At 36.6% G+C, this 18,374-nt stretch overlaps 1 protein-coding gene across 2 annotated transcripts in view; it reads right to left on the minus strand.

Annotated features, from left to right (window-relative positions):
• Nucleotides 1–18,374, minus strand: part of RABGAP1L (RAB GTPase activating protein 1 like) — a 729,399-nt gene that overhangs the window by 246,332 nt on the left and 464,693 nt on the right. For both annotated transcript variants that reach the window (XM_055419205.2, XM_088845319.1), the window contains 2 exons: nt 16,980–17,105; nt 14,406–14,549 (listed from right to left, as the gene is read on the minus strand). In XM_055419205.2, coding sequence (XP_055275180.1) covers nt 14,406–14,549; nt 16,980–17,105 — 270 coding nt within the window. The remainder of the gene's footprint in view (nt 1–14,405; nt 14,550–16,979; nt 17,106–18,374) is intronic.

Genomic DNA, 18,374 nt, shown 5'->3' on the forward strand with positions numbered 1-18,374 from the left:
GAGAATATTTAATTCATAAAGAGCAAGAGATCAATACAGATGAGTGGCTGGAGTCTGTCCTTCCTGAGGTCTACTTGCTCATATTTTTCTGGGTTCCCTCTATATTTATAATAATTCCCTGATGGCACAGTGGTAAAGCTAATGCAGGAGATATGTTTTTGATCCCTGGGTCAGGAAGATCCCCTGGAGAAGGAAATGGCAACCCACTCCACTGATCTTGCCTGGGAAATCCCATAGACAGAGGATCCTGGTGGGCTACAGTACATGGGGTCGTAAGAGTCGGAGTCTACTGAGCATCTAAATAACAACAGTCCACTGTGTTTAAGCTACTATGTTTAAGTTTCTGTTTCTTAAAATAGCTTAACTAAAGGAGAAAGGATTCCTAAATATATTAACTTATTTTTTCTCTTAAAGACTCAAAAGAAGTCTTATATTTCAGCCCATAGGATTTCATAAAAATATCTACATGAGGGCAGTAAAAATAATTTTCCCCATTAATTCTTTATTCCTACTCTTTTTCAACAGATATTTCACGTCTGTCTACAAGCTGACTAGGTATACAGTAAAACACAAGAGAGACATGGTTCCTCTTTTCAGAAATGTGTAATCCAGTGAGAGAAATAGGTATTGAAAAGTAATACACAATAAATAAATAAACAACCACCAACTTAAAGGGTGCTACCAGAGAAGGTAAAAGGATGCATTACTTAAGAATGAGTGATCACAGAAAGCTTCTTAGAGGAAGAAACAATTAAACTTAGATCTAAAAGAGTGAGCACATAGAATGAAGAATACATTCTAGGCAGAAGGTAAAGACTACATGAGTGTTTTCAACCTGAAAAGATCTTAAGTGTTTCAGAAACTAAAAGGTGGTCAATGTTGAAGTATAGTGAATAAGGGCAAGACCGACCCAAGGATGCCACTGGGGAGAAAGGAAGGGAAGATTTCAGATCAAGTGAAATAATGTAAGTTTTATTTAGCGGGAAATCACTGACGGGTTTTCCTTCAGTGACATGACCTGATATTAGTTTTATGAAATTTCTCAATGCTGTGGAGAATCACAGGATAAAACAAAGTTAAGTGTTAAGATGAGTTAGGAGGTCCCTGAATAGGATATGAAACTGAGGAAAAGTCAAGAAGCAACAGTTAGAACCAGACATGGAACAACAGACTGGTTCCAAATTGGGAAAGGAGTACATCAAGGTTGTATATTGTCACTCTGCTTTTTTAACTTATATGCAGAGTACATCATGTGAAATGCTGGGCTGGATGAAGAACAAGCCAGAATCAAGACTGCTGGGAGAAATATCAATAACCTCAAATATGCAGATACCACCACCTTTATGGCAGAAAGCAAAGAGGAACTAAAGAGCCTCTTGATGTAGACAACACAGGAGACTGAAAAAACTGACTTAAAACTGAATATTCAAAAAATAAAGATCATGCTATCTGGTCCCATCATTTCATGGCAAATAGATGGGGAAACAATGGAAACAGTGAGAGACTTTATTTTCTTGGGCTCCAAAATCACTGAAGATGGTGACTGCAGCCATGAAATTAAACGACACTTGCTCCTTGGAAGAAAAGTTAAGACCAACCTAGACAGCATATTCAAAAGCAGAGACATCACTTTGCCAACAAAGGTCCATATAGTCAAAGCTGTGGTTTTTCTAGTAGTCATATATGGATGTGAGAGATGGACCATAAAGAAGGTTGAGCATGGAAGAAATGATGGTTTTGAACTGTGGAGTTGGAGAAGACTCTTGAGAGTCCCTTGGACTGCAAGGAGATCAAACCAGTCCATCCTAAAGGAAATAAGTCCTGAATATTCATTGGAAGGACTGATGCTGAAGCTGAAACTCCAATACTTTGGCTACCTGATGAGAAGAACCAACTTATTAGAAAAGACCCTGATGCTGGAAAGATTGAAGGCAGGATGAGAAGAGGACGACAGAGGATGAGATGGTTGGATGGCATCACCGACTCGATGGACTGAGTTTGAGCAAACTCTGTGAGTTGGTGGTGGAGAGGGAAGCCTGGTGTGCTGCAGTTCATGGGGTCCCAAGAGCTGGACACGATTGAGTGACTGAACAACAACTGAGTAGAAAGACACATTTTCCTTTGAAAATATATTTTGAAAAAGGACTTGAGAAACCAGTGAGTACAATGTTTTCCAAATAACTGTAAATTGCTCAGATATATATATATACACACACATATATATACACACACATAAACACACATACACACACAGAGGATACATAAAGACATACATGACAATGATAAACATTGAATGGTTGCTCTGAAATAGGGAAAATGGAGTGTGTGTGATCAGGAAAAGGTAATAATATACAAAGCGAATATTGTTGGTATTGTTTTATTTCTTAACCAGAGAGGTACATACACAGAGGTTCACTGTATGTCTTAATGATTTTTAATAAGTTTTATTATTTTTTTTTAATTTTTTTTTGTTTATTTCTCTCTGCTGGGTCTGAGTTGAAGCACTCAGGATCTTTAATTATGACATGGGGGATCTTTGGTTGTAACAAATGGGATCTAGTTCCCCAACCAAGCATTGAACCCAGGCCCCCTGCATTGGCAGCATGCAGTCTTAGCCACTGGACTACCAGGAAGTCACTATTATCTTTTTTTTAATTTTTATTTTACACTGGAATATAGTTAATTTACAATGTTGTATTAGTTTTAGGTGTACAACAAAGTGATTCAATTACACATGAACCTGTTCTTTCTCAGATTCTTTTCCCATACACGTTAATATAGAAAAGTGACTAGACTTCCCTGTGCTATATGATGTAGGTCCTGGTTGATTACCTATTTTATACATACTAGTTCAGTTCAGTTCAGTCACTCAGTCGTGTCTGACTCTTTGTGACCCCATGAATCACAGCATGCCAGGCTTCTCTGTCCATCACCAACTCCCGGAGTTCACTCAAACTCATGCCCATCGAGTCGGTGATGCCATCCAGCCATCTCATTCTCTGTCGTCCCCATCTCCTCCCGCCCCCAGTCACTCCCAGCATCAGAGTCTTTTCCAGTGAGTCAACTCGTCGCATGAGGTGGCCAAAGTATTGGAGTTTCAGCTTTAGCATCAGTCCTTCCAATGAACACCCAGGATTGATCTCCTTTAGAATGGACTGGTTGGATTTCCTTGCAGTCCAAGGGACTCTCAAGAGTCTTCTCCAGCACCACAGTTCAAAAACATCAATTCTTCGGCGATCAGTTTTCTTCACAGTCCAACTCTCACATCCATACATGACCACGGGAAAAACCATAGCCTTGACTAGATGGACCTTTGTTCTGTTCAGTTCAATTCAGTCACTCAGTTGTGTCTGACTCTTTGCGACCCCATGAACCGCAGCACGCCAGGCCTCCCTGTAAATCACCAACTCCCAGAGTCCACCCAAACCCATGTCCATCAAGTTGATGATGCCATCCAACCATCTCGTCCTCTGTCATCCCCTTCTCCTCCTGCCCTCAATCTTTCCCAGCATCAGGGTCTTTTCCAATGAGTCAGCTCTTTGCATCAGGTGGCCAAAGTACTGGAGTTTCAGCCTCAACATCAGTCCTTCCAATGAATACCCAGGACTGATCTCCTTTAAGATGGACTGGTTGGATCTCCTTGCAGTCCAAGGGACTCTCAAGAGTCTTCTCCAACACCACAGTTCAAAAGCATCAATTCTTCAGCACTCAGCTTTCTTTATAGTCTAACTATCACATCCATACATGACCACTGGAAAAACCATAGCCTTGACTAGACGAACCTTTGTTGGCAAAGTAATATCTCTGTTTTTGAATATGCTTTCTAGGTTGGTCATAACTTTCCTTCCAAGGAGTAAACGTCTTTTAATTTCATGGCTGCAATCACCATCTGCAGTGATTTTGGAGCCCAGAAAAATAAAGTCAGCCACTGTTTCCACTGTTTCCCCATCTATTTGCCATGAAATGACGGGACCAGATGCCATGATCTTAGTTTTCTGAATGTTGAGTTTTAAGCCAACTTTTTCACTCTCCTCTTTCACTTTCATAAAGAGGCTCTTTAGTTCTTCTTCACTTTCTGCCATAAGGGTGGTGTCATCTACATACTAGTGGGTACATGTTAATACCAAACTCCTAATTTATCCCTTTCCCGACCACCTTTCCCCTTTGGTAACCATAAGTTTGTTTTTTTATGTCTGTAAGTATGTTTTGAATATTTAATCATAAAAATAATAGACTATGTCTTTTTTTATTCAATCAATCCATGTAAGTACATTTAACTTCTACAAGTGCTTCTGTAACCAAAAATAGTATGAAGTAACTTTAATTATTCCAATTCATGATGAAGTGAAAGATTTTTATTAGAAAAAAAATGTCACCCTACAACTTAAAGTCAGTGATCTTCGTTCTGATTATAAGAACTAAACACACAAATAAATACTGTGGGTTATTGAACAGGTTCAAGATATATAAAGTCTTTGTGAGTCTGATTTTACTGAAGCAAAATACCATTTCTATTTTTAGAAGTAAATATATTCTTGCATTTTAAAGTACTAGGTTTAACATGTTTATTCCCCCATTGATCATCTTTCATAATTATCCCACACTCTGTAGTTCTTATTTAAAGATTGACCGTACATGTTTCCAGAGGCACAAAAACCTGCCTCTAGAACAAACACTGCAGAGGAACTGTAATTCAAGCACTTTGAGAACAAAGCACGTAAGAGTAACTTTCCCTTTCACTCCACAGCATCAGCTGTCTCCAACATGCTCTCTGGAGCATAGAGGCTGCACAATCAGCCATCCTTTTCCTCTCCCCACTACATAAATGAAAACATGTAATCAATAAACTTATACCAGATGCTCCATTAGCATCCCGTTTTCTCTACTTTTAAAATCTGTCCAGAATTCAACTGCTTTTAACCACCCTCACTGCCACTAATCCAAACAACCGAGACTACCACAATTGCTTCCAACTGGTCTCCCACTCCCCTCTTTGAACTCTCCCCACATCTTTTTCCAACAGTGAAGCTGGTGATCAGGATAAGACATAACCTCTCCAGGGGTTTCTCCTCTCGGTCCAATAAAACCTAAATTCTCTACAAGAGTCAAAAGACCCGGTTTAAGGTCTGCCACATTTCTCTTCTTTCTCTCTCCACAGCATTTAACACCTCTGATTCACTATAATTCTACTTAATCATCCGTTTATTGTTTGCCTCTTCCACAAAGATAAGAAAATTAATAAGGACAAGAGTTTTATCTGTTTTTTCTTTACTGTTGTATCCCTGAACTTGAATGATGCAAAGTATTTAGTAGGCGTTAAATAAATGTTTGTTAAATGAATTTATGAAAGAATATTCCTCTTAAAGTCACAGGAAGTAGAGATAGTTGTTCCGTCATTTTTTAACTGGAGGTTTCTGCCTCTTTCTATAATGTCAAAATTAACAAAAACACAAGAAAAAGCTGTAAGACAACTGATGTGAGAACCATAAAGACCCTAGCAAGTGGGAAAGACATTAGCACCCAGAAACAAGACATTAGAGAGTTCTTTTGCTGGTCCTGAGATTTTCTATTGATAAGTAAAACATTAAAGTAGCCTATAGAGTATTTATTGGTTAGTCTAAGTATTTGTTTCCTTCATTTCATGACCAATTACTACTAAAATTTTCAGAAAATTTTATGTTTTTGTTTTTAATTTTCCTTATATCAGCTCTTTGTAATGTGCTTTAAATTCAACATCTTACTTGTTGAAGATATTAGTGCTTCTGTAGTAATCATACCACAATATATAAGTGTATGAAACTAACATGTTGTGATACACAGTGATACAACCTTCAGTTCAGTTCAGTCCCTCAGTCATGTCAACTCTTTGCAACCCCATAGACTGCAGCACGCCAGGCTTCCCTGTCCATCACCAACTCCCGGAGCGTACTCAAACTCATCACTCAAAGTCAGTGATGCCAGCCAACCATCTCATCCTCGGTCATACCCTTCTCCTCCCATCTTCAATCTTTCCCAGTATCAGGGTCCTTTCCAATCAGTCAGTTCTTTGAATCAGGTGGCCAAAGTATTGGAGTTTCAGCTTTAGCATCAGTCCTTCCAATGAATATTCAGGACTTATTTCCTTTAGGATGGACTGGCTTGACCTCCTTGCAGTCCAAGAAACTCTCAAGACTCTTTTCTAACACCATAGTTCAAAAACATCAATTCTTCAGTGCTCAGCTTTCCTTATGGTCCAACTCTCACATCCATATACGACTACTGGAAAAAACCACAGCTTTGATTATATGGACCTTTGTTGGCAAACTACTGTCCCTGCTTTTGAATATGCTGTCTAGGTTGGTCATAACTTTTCTTCCAAGGAGCTGTTGCTGCTGCTGCTAAGTCACTTCAGTCATGTCTGACTCTGTGTGACCCCATAGACGGCAGCCACGAGGTTCCACTGTCCCTGGGAATCTCCAGGCGAGAACACTGGAGTGGGGTGCCATTTCTTTCTCCAACACATGAAACTGAAAAGTGAAAGTGAAGTTGCTTAGTCGTATCCGACTCTTAGTGACTCCATGGACTGCAGCCTACCAGGCTCCTCCGACCATGGGATTTTCCAGGCAAGAGTACTGGAGTGGGGTGCCACTGTCTTCTCCGCTTCCAAGGAGCAAGCATTTTTTAATCTCATGGCTCCAGACACCATTTGGAGTGATTCCGGAACCCAAAAATATAAAGTCTGTCACTGTTTCCACTGTTTCCCCATCTATTTGCCATGAAGTAATGGGACCAGATACCATGATCTCAGTTTTCTGAGTGCTGAGTTTTAAGCCAACTTTTTCACTCTCCTCTTTTACTTTCATCAAGAGGCTCTTTAGTTCTTCACTTTCTGCCATAAAGGTGGTGTCATCTGCATATCTGAGGTCATTGATAGTTCTCCCGGCGATCTTGATTCCATCTTGTGCTTTATCTAGCCCAGTATTTCGCATGATGTACTCAGCATATAATTAAATTAGCAGGGTGACAATATACAGCCTTGACGTACTCCTTTCCTGATTTGGAACCAGTCTGTTTTTTCATGTCCAGTTCTAACTGTTGCTTCCTGACCTGCATACAGATTTCTTAGGAGGCAGGTCAGGTGGTCTGGTATTCCCATCTCTTGAAGAATTTTCCACAGTTTGTGGAGATCCACACAGTCAAAGGCTTTGGTGTAATCAATAAAGCAGATGTTTTTCTGGAACTCTCTTGCTTTTTTGATGATCAAGCAGATGTTGGCAACTTGATCTCTGGTTCCTCTGTCTTTTCTAAAATGAGCTTGAACATCTGGAAGTTCATGCTTCATGTATTGATGAAGGCTGGCTTAAGGAATTTTGAGTATTACTTTGCTACTGTGTGAGATGAGAGCAATTGTGTGGTAGTTTGAGCCTTCTTTGGCATTGCCTTTCTTTGGGGCTGGAATGAAAACTGACCTTTTCCAGTCCTGTGGCCACTACTGCATTTCCCAAATTTGCTGGCATAGTGAGTGAAGCACTTTCACAGCATCATCTTTCAGGATTTGAAACAGCTCAACTGGAATTCCATCACCTCCACTAGCTTTATTCATATGATGCTTCTTAAGGCCCATTTGACTTCCCATTCCAGGATGTCTGGCTCTAGGTGCGTGATCACACCATCATGGTTATCTGAGTCATGAAGATCTTCTTTGTATAGTTCTTTTATGTATTGTTGCCACCTCTTCTTAGTATCTTCTGCTTCTGTTAGGTCCATATGATTTCTGATCTTTATTGTGCTCATCTTTGCATGAAATAGTCCCTTGGTACCTCTAATTTTCTTGAAGAGATCGCTAGTCTTTCCCATTCTATTGTTTTCTTCTATTTCTTTGCATTGATCACTGAGGAAGGCTTTCTTATCTCTCCCTGCTATGCTTTGGAACTCTGCATTCATACGGGTGTATCTTTCCTTTTCTCCCTTGCCTTTAGCTTCTCTTCTTTTCTCAGCTATTTGTAAGGCCTCATCAGACAGCCATTTTGCCTTTTTGCATTTCTTTTTCTTGGGGATGGTCTTGGTCACTGCCTCTTGTACACTATCACGACCCTCTGTCCATAGTTCTTTAGGCACTCTATCAGATCTAATCCCTTGAATCTATTTGTCACTTCCACTGTATAACTGTAAGGGATTTGATTTAGGTCAAGCTTACACAATGTTTTATATATACAAACACACACACACACACATATATATCAATTAAAAACTCAATGTATCACTATTCGAGGGAGGAAAGTGGGGGCAAAGAGTAAGGATATATAATGAATCTATCCTTCAGATAACAGCTTTAGAAAAGTGCTTTGAAAAGGGGATTGCACTTTGTGGTATTTAATCATATATCCCATACTGTTACTTTTTTTTTCTCCTCATCACCCTAAGAAGAAGGGAGAGGCAGGAAAAATATTCCAATTTGAAGGGTCAATGATTTCCTTAAATTTCGTGAAATACCAAGTTACTATATAAATCTGAATGTATTTGATACTCTAAAAACTGAACTATCTGGGAAGAGTCAACTTCAAACACCAGCTGTCAGTTATCTTGTCAAGACTAAAAGAAACACTGTTTTCCTTATATCTTTTGAAAGACCATGGAAGGAAAAACACTTTCGGAAGACTAACTGAATCACCATAGTCAAAAAGAAAGAATAAACCTTCCTTTAGGGACAATGGCTAAAATTTTGGTTTTAGCTAAAAAGTGCCTCCACTGAGGGGAAAACAAAGATGTTTAGAAAGGTAAGAAAGAAACAACAGCTAGTTAAAGCCCTCTTAAGAATCCCTGAAGTCGGCTAGTTAAAGAATAAACGGAGAAGCAACTAAAAGGATTATATGGGTGGATGGAGCAGAATGGAGGGCAATATTACTAAGTGAATATTTACGATGCAGACAGAGTGGCAAGTATATTCATAATTGCCTTTAATCCTTAAAATAAACCCAGGAGCTAGATATTGTTAGCTTCATTCCACAGAGAAAGAAGCTAATACATATATTGGTAAAGTGATATAGGAAAGATTAACTTAAAAACCAACTATCTCAACTCCAATGTTAAACTGTCTCTCTGGTTGCTTCTTCTGTAATTGAATACGTTGATGAATTTTCCCCACCAGGGTAACTTCCCTCATATAAGCACAAAAGTGATTCAGGTCTTAAACCCAGCTCTTAGTTCTCATTTGTGTGCAGCTTTAGAGAGTAAGTGAATGATTTCAACCAGCACATGAGTTTCATTTTGATTCATGTTCATGAACACTAATCTGGTCCAGGACCTGCCCACTAAAAAAAAAAAAAAAAAAAATGAAACAAAAATCTGCCCCTGTTCACAAGGAAGATTTTTGCTGAATAAAACAACTCAAAAAGCGATGCTTAAGATACTTTAAAAAACTGTTTGGTAGCATCTACAAAAACCCTAGCTTACGTATGTCTTGACCCAGAAATTTCACTCTTAGCTGTGTACCCAGCTAGGGTACATACATGTGTATGTACATGCTTACCAAAAGACAAGTTCAAGAATGTTCACAGCAACACTATTCATAATATCCCTAATCTGGAAATGACCCAAATGCCCATCAACAATAGAATGAAAGAATAAATAAACTATAGTATAGTCACACAATGGAACAAATAAACCATGCCTAGGGGCACTATATGGATGAATCTCACAAACAATATGATGAATGAAAAATCGAGATGAAAAAGAGTTCATACTATATGAGTCCATTTAAACAAAGTTCAAATAATTAAAACTAATCTATGGTGTTGAAAGTCAAGACCACATTACTCGTCAGAGGAGCAATGACTGAGTGGAGGGAAGGAGAACTTATGAAATACAGTGTTCTCCTTCAATCTGGGTATTAGTATGTTTGCTTTGTTAAAAATCACCATGTTTTATTCTTGGTGGGTTAACAGAACAGTATTTACACTATAATTAATACTTTTAGCCTTATTCTTATCCTTCCATATAAACAGAGGTATATAATAAACACAGAAGATTTTGTTCTTAATTTTTTTTTCATTTCAACTATTGGCTAAATGTCAATCTACAGAGTTCTTCCATTTATCTCAATATAAGAAAATGTATTTTGAAAACTGGTCAGCCACTTGTAAAAGAATGAAACTAAACACTTCTTAACACCATACACCAAAATAAACTCAAAATGGATTAGAGAGCTAAATGTAAGACCAGAAACTATAAAACTCCTAGAGGAGAACATAGGCAAAACACTCTCTGACATAAATCACAGCAGGATCCTCCAAGACCCACTTCCCAGAATATTGGAAATAAAAGCAAAAATAAACAAATGGGACCTAATTAAAATCAAAAGCTTCTGCACAGCAAAGGAAACTATAAGCAAGGTGAAAAGACAGCCTTCAGAATGGGAGAAAATAATAGCAAATGAAGCAACTGATAAAGGATTAATCTCCAAAATATACAAGCAGCTCCTGCAGCTCAATTCCAGAAAAATAAATGACCCAATCAAAAAATGGGCCAAAGAACTAAACAGACATTTCTCCAAAGAAGACATAAAGATGGCTAACAAACACATGAAAAAATGCTCAACATCCCTCATAATCAGAGAAATGCAAATCAAAACCACAATGAGATACCATTTCACACCAGTCAGAATGGCTGCTATCCAAAAGTCTACATGCAATAAATGCTGGAGAGGGTGTGGAGAAAAGGGAACCATCTTACACTGTTGGTGGGAATGCAAACTAGTACAGCCACTATGGAGAACAGTGTGGAGATTCCTCAAAAAACTGGAAATAGAGCTGCCATATGATCCAGCGATCACACTCCCGGGCGTACACACCGAGGAAACCAGAATTGAAAGAGACACATGTACTCCAATGTTCATTGCAGCACTGTTTATAATAGCCAGGACATGGAAGCAACCTAGATGTCCATCTGCAGACGAATGGATAAGAAAGCTTTGGTACATATACACAATGGAGTATTACTCAGCCATTACAAAGAATGCATTTGAACCAGTTCTAATGAGGTGGATGAAACTAGAGCCTATTATACAGAGTGAAGTAAGCCAGAAAGAAAAACACCAATACAATATACTAACGCATATATATGGAATTTAGAAAGATGCAAATGATAACCCTGTATACGAGAGAGCAAAAGAGACACAGATGTATAAAACAGTCTTTGGGACTCTGTGGGAGAGGGTGAGGGTGGGATGGTTTGGGAGAATGGCAATGAAACGTGTATATTATCATATGTGAAACGAATCGCCAGTTCAGGGTCGATGCATCTTACAGGATGCTCGGGGCTGGTATGCGGGGATGACCCAGAGGGAAGATAAGGGGAGGAGGGAGGTGGGAGGGGGTTTCGGGAGGGGGAACTCGCGGATTCATGTCAATGTATGGCAAAAACAACCAATATAATGTTGTAAAATAATTAGCCTCCAATAAAAAAAAAAAAGAAAATGTATTTTGAACTCCACTTTCAAATCATGTAGCCATCCATCTTCACCAAAAAAAGAAACTGACCCAATTTACCACATATTTGGCTTTAAGTAAATATTTTAAATAAAACCATCATTAACTAGGAGTTTTTCCTAATTCCAGATGCATTGACAAAGTCTACTAAAATTCTTCCCTTCTCTGCTACTTAACTTCATGTTCTTAACCTTAAGACGAATGAAGAAATCTGTAAAAGCATTTAGCTTAGGAAAACATGAAATGACAATATGTTTTCTAAGAGTAAAATTTTAAGCTCAATGTCTTTCTCCTTTCACATTAGGATCTTCGGGCAAAATACTCTGCAGAGCTGTACATCTTTTTAGTCAGAATAAAGAACTCCATAAGCTTAACACTTTTCCATCTGAGAATTTCCAAGCCTTCCACTTGTAATTCAATATTAATTCATAACCATCAATATTTAAATTGTTTTTTTTTTAAAGAGAGAATATGACAGAAATACCTATGGATGTTTCTAATTAAGACTATGTTGCCATTTTTTTCTTTTAGAATATTTGATCCCATAGGAAAGAATGGCTTTGATATAAATATTTTATTAACCACAAGAAGGAAAGGGGCAAGGAGAAAATACAGACAAGCAGGAAATAAAAGTTTATCTAAAAATTTCCTTTGTAAATTAATCCTCTGACAAAGATGAGCTAGTGGAAAGAACAAATGTCCTGAAGCATACTACAATATTGTTCCCAATAAACTCTATTTTGAAAGGCTATTTTACTGTGTTAAAGGATGTTATAATTTATTTCCCTGGTTTCCACAATGCTGTGTTTACAAGCAATTCCATGTTTTAGAAAGCTAGGCAACCTCCTTGAACAGCTGCAGAATACACATTTAAGGGAAGAGAAAGTAACATCTCTGATCCTCTTATTAATTTTAATGAGCATCAAATTAATTAATCATCAATGCTGTGATTATGATTCTGAATCACGGCGGACAACTGATGAGAAGGCTTATAAATTTTCTTTTCTTTTCCCTACCATAAATGTTGCTAATTTTCTTAGTAACTGATATTAGAAATTCAGGTCTCTTCAAGATGAAACTTCCTGAGGAATTATGATATCTGGGTTCCAGAAGTCCTGTGGACAAAGCTCCAATGTTAGGAATCACACCATTCAGTAAGAGACAGTTTCACAAAGTCACTATTCCAGTGTTACTACTCTACCAAAACTGACTCAAGAAATCCAATTTAACTGGTATGATTAAGCATATTAATTTCATTCTCTTTTCTATAATGAACACATTCAAACCAATCTGCTATATATTTAGATAATATCAGCAACAAAAATGAAGCAATGATAGTATTTGCAAGCTCTTACCATATATAAAGATAAAACAGTTAAAATGTCATACCTCCACTTTTCTATTTTTATAAATACCATGAAGTACTAAACTCAGCTCAGTGTGCAATGAGTAAGATACAGGCACATCTACTTAACAAAACTAACTTTTAGTATCAATCTGTTTTAAGATTACAGAACTCAATGAATTTGTTTTTGCTTTCAAAGAACATTAAATTGAATTAAAAGAGCCAGAATTATTTACCACACCAATTTGGACAATCAAGCAAAGCAGAATTTTTAGTACAAATGTTCGATCTGTTTTGTGTATATTGTGATCACATCATTCTGACTCTGAATAAGGTTTCAGCTCCTAATTTTGCATTCTTCCTTTAGGCTTAATTTAAATATGCATTTTAGAAACTAATTTGTAAGTAAAATAAATAGGAGAATTAAATGTTTCATCAACCAGATTCTTTGGCTGTTATATTCTGAATTTGAGAATTTATTCTGCGACTCTTAGTGAGTCACTCAACTCTTCTATTACAAATGTTTTAAAATCTTATGTGTTTATAAAATGCTCTGCAACCTTTTTATATTGTGCAACTTCCACCTAGAACCTTTGAAGAGCAAAACCCAGCTAAGTTTGCATATAACATGGTTGCTGCTATAGTAGGTTTGAAAATGACAATTATGCTTATATAGATTATATGTTTTATCATTTTAATCTTATTTTTATAATTAAATTTCTAGTTTCTGGGGGTGATTAAAATAGAATTTTTTAAGGAAGTTATAAAACTTTATCTAAAAAATGTAATACTGTAATACAAAACTGTCTAGATTATATTTGGCTTATACTTTTGATTACTCCAGCTTTTTACATTAAGACAGTTATATTTTTAAATATATTTATACTCTCAATAAAAAAGTTCTTATCCAGCAACTTTTCATCACTGCAAAGACTATTAAACATTTTGATGGGCAGTACATGATACATGTGTGTGTAATATTACTTACATTCTTTAAAGTAAAGTAAGTAAATACAGCCACCTATGGAACTAAAAACAAACAAAAAAAGAAACAATATAGATACCTAAGGAATTCTGCAAACAAATTTCTGAAATACTCTGTCTAAAAAATATGATATAGAAGCTTTAGTTTATCACTTCTCAATTAGCTGGCAAGAGTCTCAAATAACATACAGGAAGAGATACCTTATGACTTGAGAATTTAATTATCATAAAATTTTCATTTATATTCACTCTTGGAGTATAATTACATTACCATTAAAAATACTCGATCCTGATTTCATTTATTTAACTCAAAAGATCCTTTATATTGGTAATGCATAATTACACAGATACAGGCTTATTGTGAATGTAATGATACAAATTTAATTACCTTATTTTACTTTGTAGAAATTATATATGCCTGATATTTTCATTTCTCACAAATAATAAAATTAAAGTAGTCTTGACTGAAAATTCAAATAGAACCTTTTGGTCAGTATTTCTGGCTTAATGTTCTTTTTTAAGGAAAAAAGGAAATGAAGAACACTGTAACCATTTTAAGTAGAGACTATTTTCTATTTTGGCTAAAACATGAGAGATGGGATTCACTCTACCTCACAAAGCAGTAAGTCAATGATGTGGAAGACCATGCAGAGTGGGAACTTGGCAGTAAAGAGAGTGAGAAACCACTGGGATGCGTACATGTGAGCTTCTAGGTTCAGAGCAGAAAAATGGTTGTGCAGGTCCGGCAACTGCTCCTGAAAGTCAAAGTGGAAAATTGAGGGGGAGGAACACTTGAGAACGCTCTATTTTCTGCCACAGCTGTGATTTATGACAAGCTGGCTATGAGGACTCTCAATTTACTCCAGTATTCAGTGAAGTTTATGTAACTACATAGAAGTGATGACAGGAGATGAGAACTGGGGATGTGACAAAGGACAAGACAGACTTGTTATGAACAAATAGCAAAGATCAGCTCTTGCTCACTTGACTCTTCCTGTTTCTTGGGAAACGCCTGCAATGACAGAACACCTGCAGTCTAGTGAATACCGTGACTCCACCGTCAAGTCACAGCATTCCCAAACAGGGTTCAAGCCTAACTAGCCAGGAAAACAATGTACCTTTTCTTTGAAGACCATTTAATATCAATGTCATTTAGGTTGTATGGTATTACTTCAGTACATTATGGTACTAAAGCCCAAAAGATAATCATACTTTTAACAATCTAGTTTCAACATATTAAGAATGATTAAGTATAGAAAATGTACAAGTATATCATGTATGAAACGGGATGTCTCCTAAAAAGAAAAGCTTTATGCTAGCTCTTTCCCCCCAAAGTATACAAGTAAATGCTTTTGAAAAGCATGAAAGGAAAAGTAAAAAGTATTAGCATAGCTATTCCAATAACTGAAAGACAAAGGCAAAGATACATAAAAGCCCACTTTAGTTTTCTTTTCATATATAAGATACCTTTTGAAAAACACCCCTATGTGGCCATCAGGTACTTTTAAAGGGGTATCAAAGGGGTCATTAACAAACAAAAAGTGCTAATAAAAAATGTGTTTGGTTTCTTCATAATACCATGAGCTTGCTATTCATTTAATATCAAGTACTTTTATTTGACTCTCAAAACTCTAAAGAATAATTGATCTTTGAAAAAAAAATACAAACTTTTGTAAATGAAAGGTAAAACAGTGAAGAATACCAAACACTTACTTGGAAGAATTAAATTTCTAAAAAGCAGCCTATTGTTCTTACTGTCCATAGATAACCAGATTCTTCCACACAGTCTTTTTCCCCCTTAGCACCCATTTGTCGTTGGTGCTTACAGTTTTTTTTTTTTACATCCTCCTCCCCCTTTATTTCTTCTTCACAGTTAAGGTCTTACACCTTTCTGCATTCCCTTTCTCAATAAAGCTGTCCTTAACCTCAGAGCAAACTCTCTGCCTTCCACCCTCCTGTTCAGTCTGACACTGGCTTCTCTTCCCCTTTAGACAACTATGGACCTGACAGCTCATGTCCATTAACTCCTACCAGTAGCCTCTACCACCACATCCCACTAAGCTTCCTCCCCAGCCACTTAACTTCCCCCAACTATGGAATCAATTCATTCATGTACTGTCCTCATATTTCTCTTGGGTTCTCAATACTTCATACAGAGAAAGCCATATAAACATGCTTCATGGAGCCATTACAAATTAAAGATTAATTGTACAACCTTGGCTTCCCTCGTGGCTCAGACAGTAAACCGTCTGCCTACAATACAGGAGACCCAGGTTCGATCCCTGGGTCAGGAAGATCCCCTGGAGAAGGAAATGGCAACCCACTCCAGTACTCTTGTGGAGACAATCCCATGGACGGAGGAGCCTGGTAGGCTACAGTCCATAGGGTCGCAAAGACTCAGACACAACTGAGCGACTTCTCTTTCTTTTCGTACAACCTCAGGTAAAATTTGAAAGCTACTCAGTAATTCCTTTAACAGCACCAGACAACAATTTTGCTCTTGCTCATGATCTAGTTTATGATATATATATAAAAGAATACCTATTTCTCATATATATAATCATATAAATTATGAAATAGTAACAACATTGTTTGAGATCTGGAAATCACAGAGGAAAACATTTAAAATATGTGCTTATATTACGATATTTTATGTTGTTGTTAATTTCATCAATATATGTCTCTTTAAAGTGTTCCTTACTTGTGAACACAAACATAGTACTGGTGCCAGGTAACACTGAGAAAAATATTCAGTATTTCAGTTTTTATTATGAAAATAACATTTCTTTACAAATAATACTGGGAACCCTCTTCATTAACTTAACCCACCATATTCATGCTAGAAGTTTCTTAATGTTGAATATATTTTTTTTTAAATCACCACAGGACATTTTTATTAAGAATCAAACTTTAATATTTCAAGGACACCCCAAATGAGTTACTGGTGGGGTTACAGAAGCTTCCATTCAATGTTGAATATCTAAATGGAAGACTATTTTTATAAACCATCAAATAGTTAAATATTTTATGATATTAAGACCACTGTAGACACTGGTCAAAATCAAGTCCATTTACATTTCCTATAACTTTCCACTAGATTTTCATAAACCATTATTGTTTAATTTTAGAGTTTTTCTGTAACTTAACAAATCCTTTAGTGATAAAAGTTCCTAGTATTTACTTACCTGCATGAGTCTCTCCAACTGATAGAATTTGCAGTGAAGATCTTCAAAGTTGTTTTTGTAGAGGTCTCGTAAACCATAGTCATACATGATTTTCACCAAAACACAGAATGCTTGTTCTTCTGGCATCTACAGGAAAACATATACATACAGAACCTGACTGAATGGCATGTGACCAGAACGTCAGAAACATTCCTGCATGTTATTAGACCACTGGATCAGTGGTTTAAGGTCACTTGGGAATGAAATTCTTCAGAGCCAGTTTTGTGCAGAGACATAGGTAAAATATATGCTCCAAGTTCTGAGCTCCCTCATTTGAGATGAATTTCCCTCTTTTGTTAATTTTAATCATCCTTTCATTTATTCATTAAGCCATCTTAAAAACAGGTAATACAGTCAGATGATGTCCAAAAAATCAAAACAGTGTAAAAGTATGTGAAGGTTAAAAAAAGTCCCACTCCTCTCTATCCTTATAACCACTAACCCCTGTGTATGCCCCCCACCTCTTTCGCATAATCCCGAAATTACTCTTTATAATTTCTTGCGTATCCTGTCAGTTTCTTTATGCAAATAAAAGAATTATTTTATTTTCCCTTTCCTACATAAAAGATAGCATTCTAAATACATTACTGTGTATATTTGCTTCCCACTCTCAATAATGTTCCCAAAAGAGGGATTGCTGGGCCAAAGGATAGAATGCTTTTAACTTTGATAGCTGGTATGATATTGTCCTCCCAAAATTTTCTTGATGTTGTTTATTTTTCTCTATATAAAAAACATTTTTAAGCTGTTTCAGAAGCTTATGAGCTTCTTTCATTAAGATTTAAATGACAAAATTTGATATACCTTTCCAGAGATATTTTTATCTTAGCAGAGAATAAAGTCTAAAATCAAAAGAACAGATCTCTAAATTATAGTATAAAGCTGAAATAATTTAGAGAGGGACATATTCAATATTCTAGAATCTGTACCAAGCAAACAGAAAAAGTTGTCCTTACTCAAGGTCGTAGGATGTACCTATTATGTAAACATTTAGTTTAAATGTCATTTCTTTCAAAGTCTGACCTTGGCTGTTTATGGTATCTGACACATCTGTTAGACTAACTTCCTGCCTGTGTAACTGAATCAAGTAGGGTTCTATTCACCCACTTAGAAATGGAACTGTTTATCTGAGTTCCTGCACAAATTGGCCACTTCTGTTTTCTACTATAAACCATGAAATATGTGAATTTGTTAAAATCTCCTAAAGTTAAATAATTACAGTTAGCTCTTGTCATTTTGCTTCTCTAAATATTTGCTTATTTTTTTTTTATCTATGAGTTGGGGGGCTTGGCTTTGACCCCAGCTGTTCAAATCAGCAGACATCTTTCAGTTTATTTGCAGTTATCTTGGAGGTAA

Source organism: Moschus berezovskii, chromosome 17 (assembly GCF_049115385.1).
Source record: "Moschus berezovskii isolate FMDL1 chromosome 17, NW_MosBer_1.0, whole genome shotgun sequence".
Taxonomy (NCBI): domain Eukaryota; kingdom Metazoa; phylum Chordata; class Mammalia; order Artiodactyla; family Moschidae; genus Moschus; species Moschus berezovskii.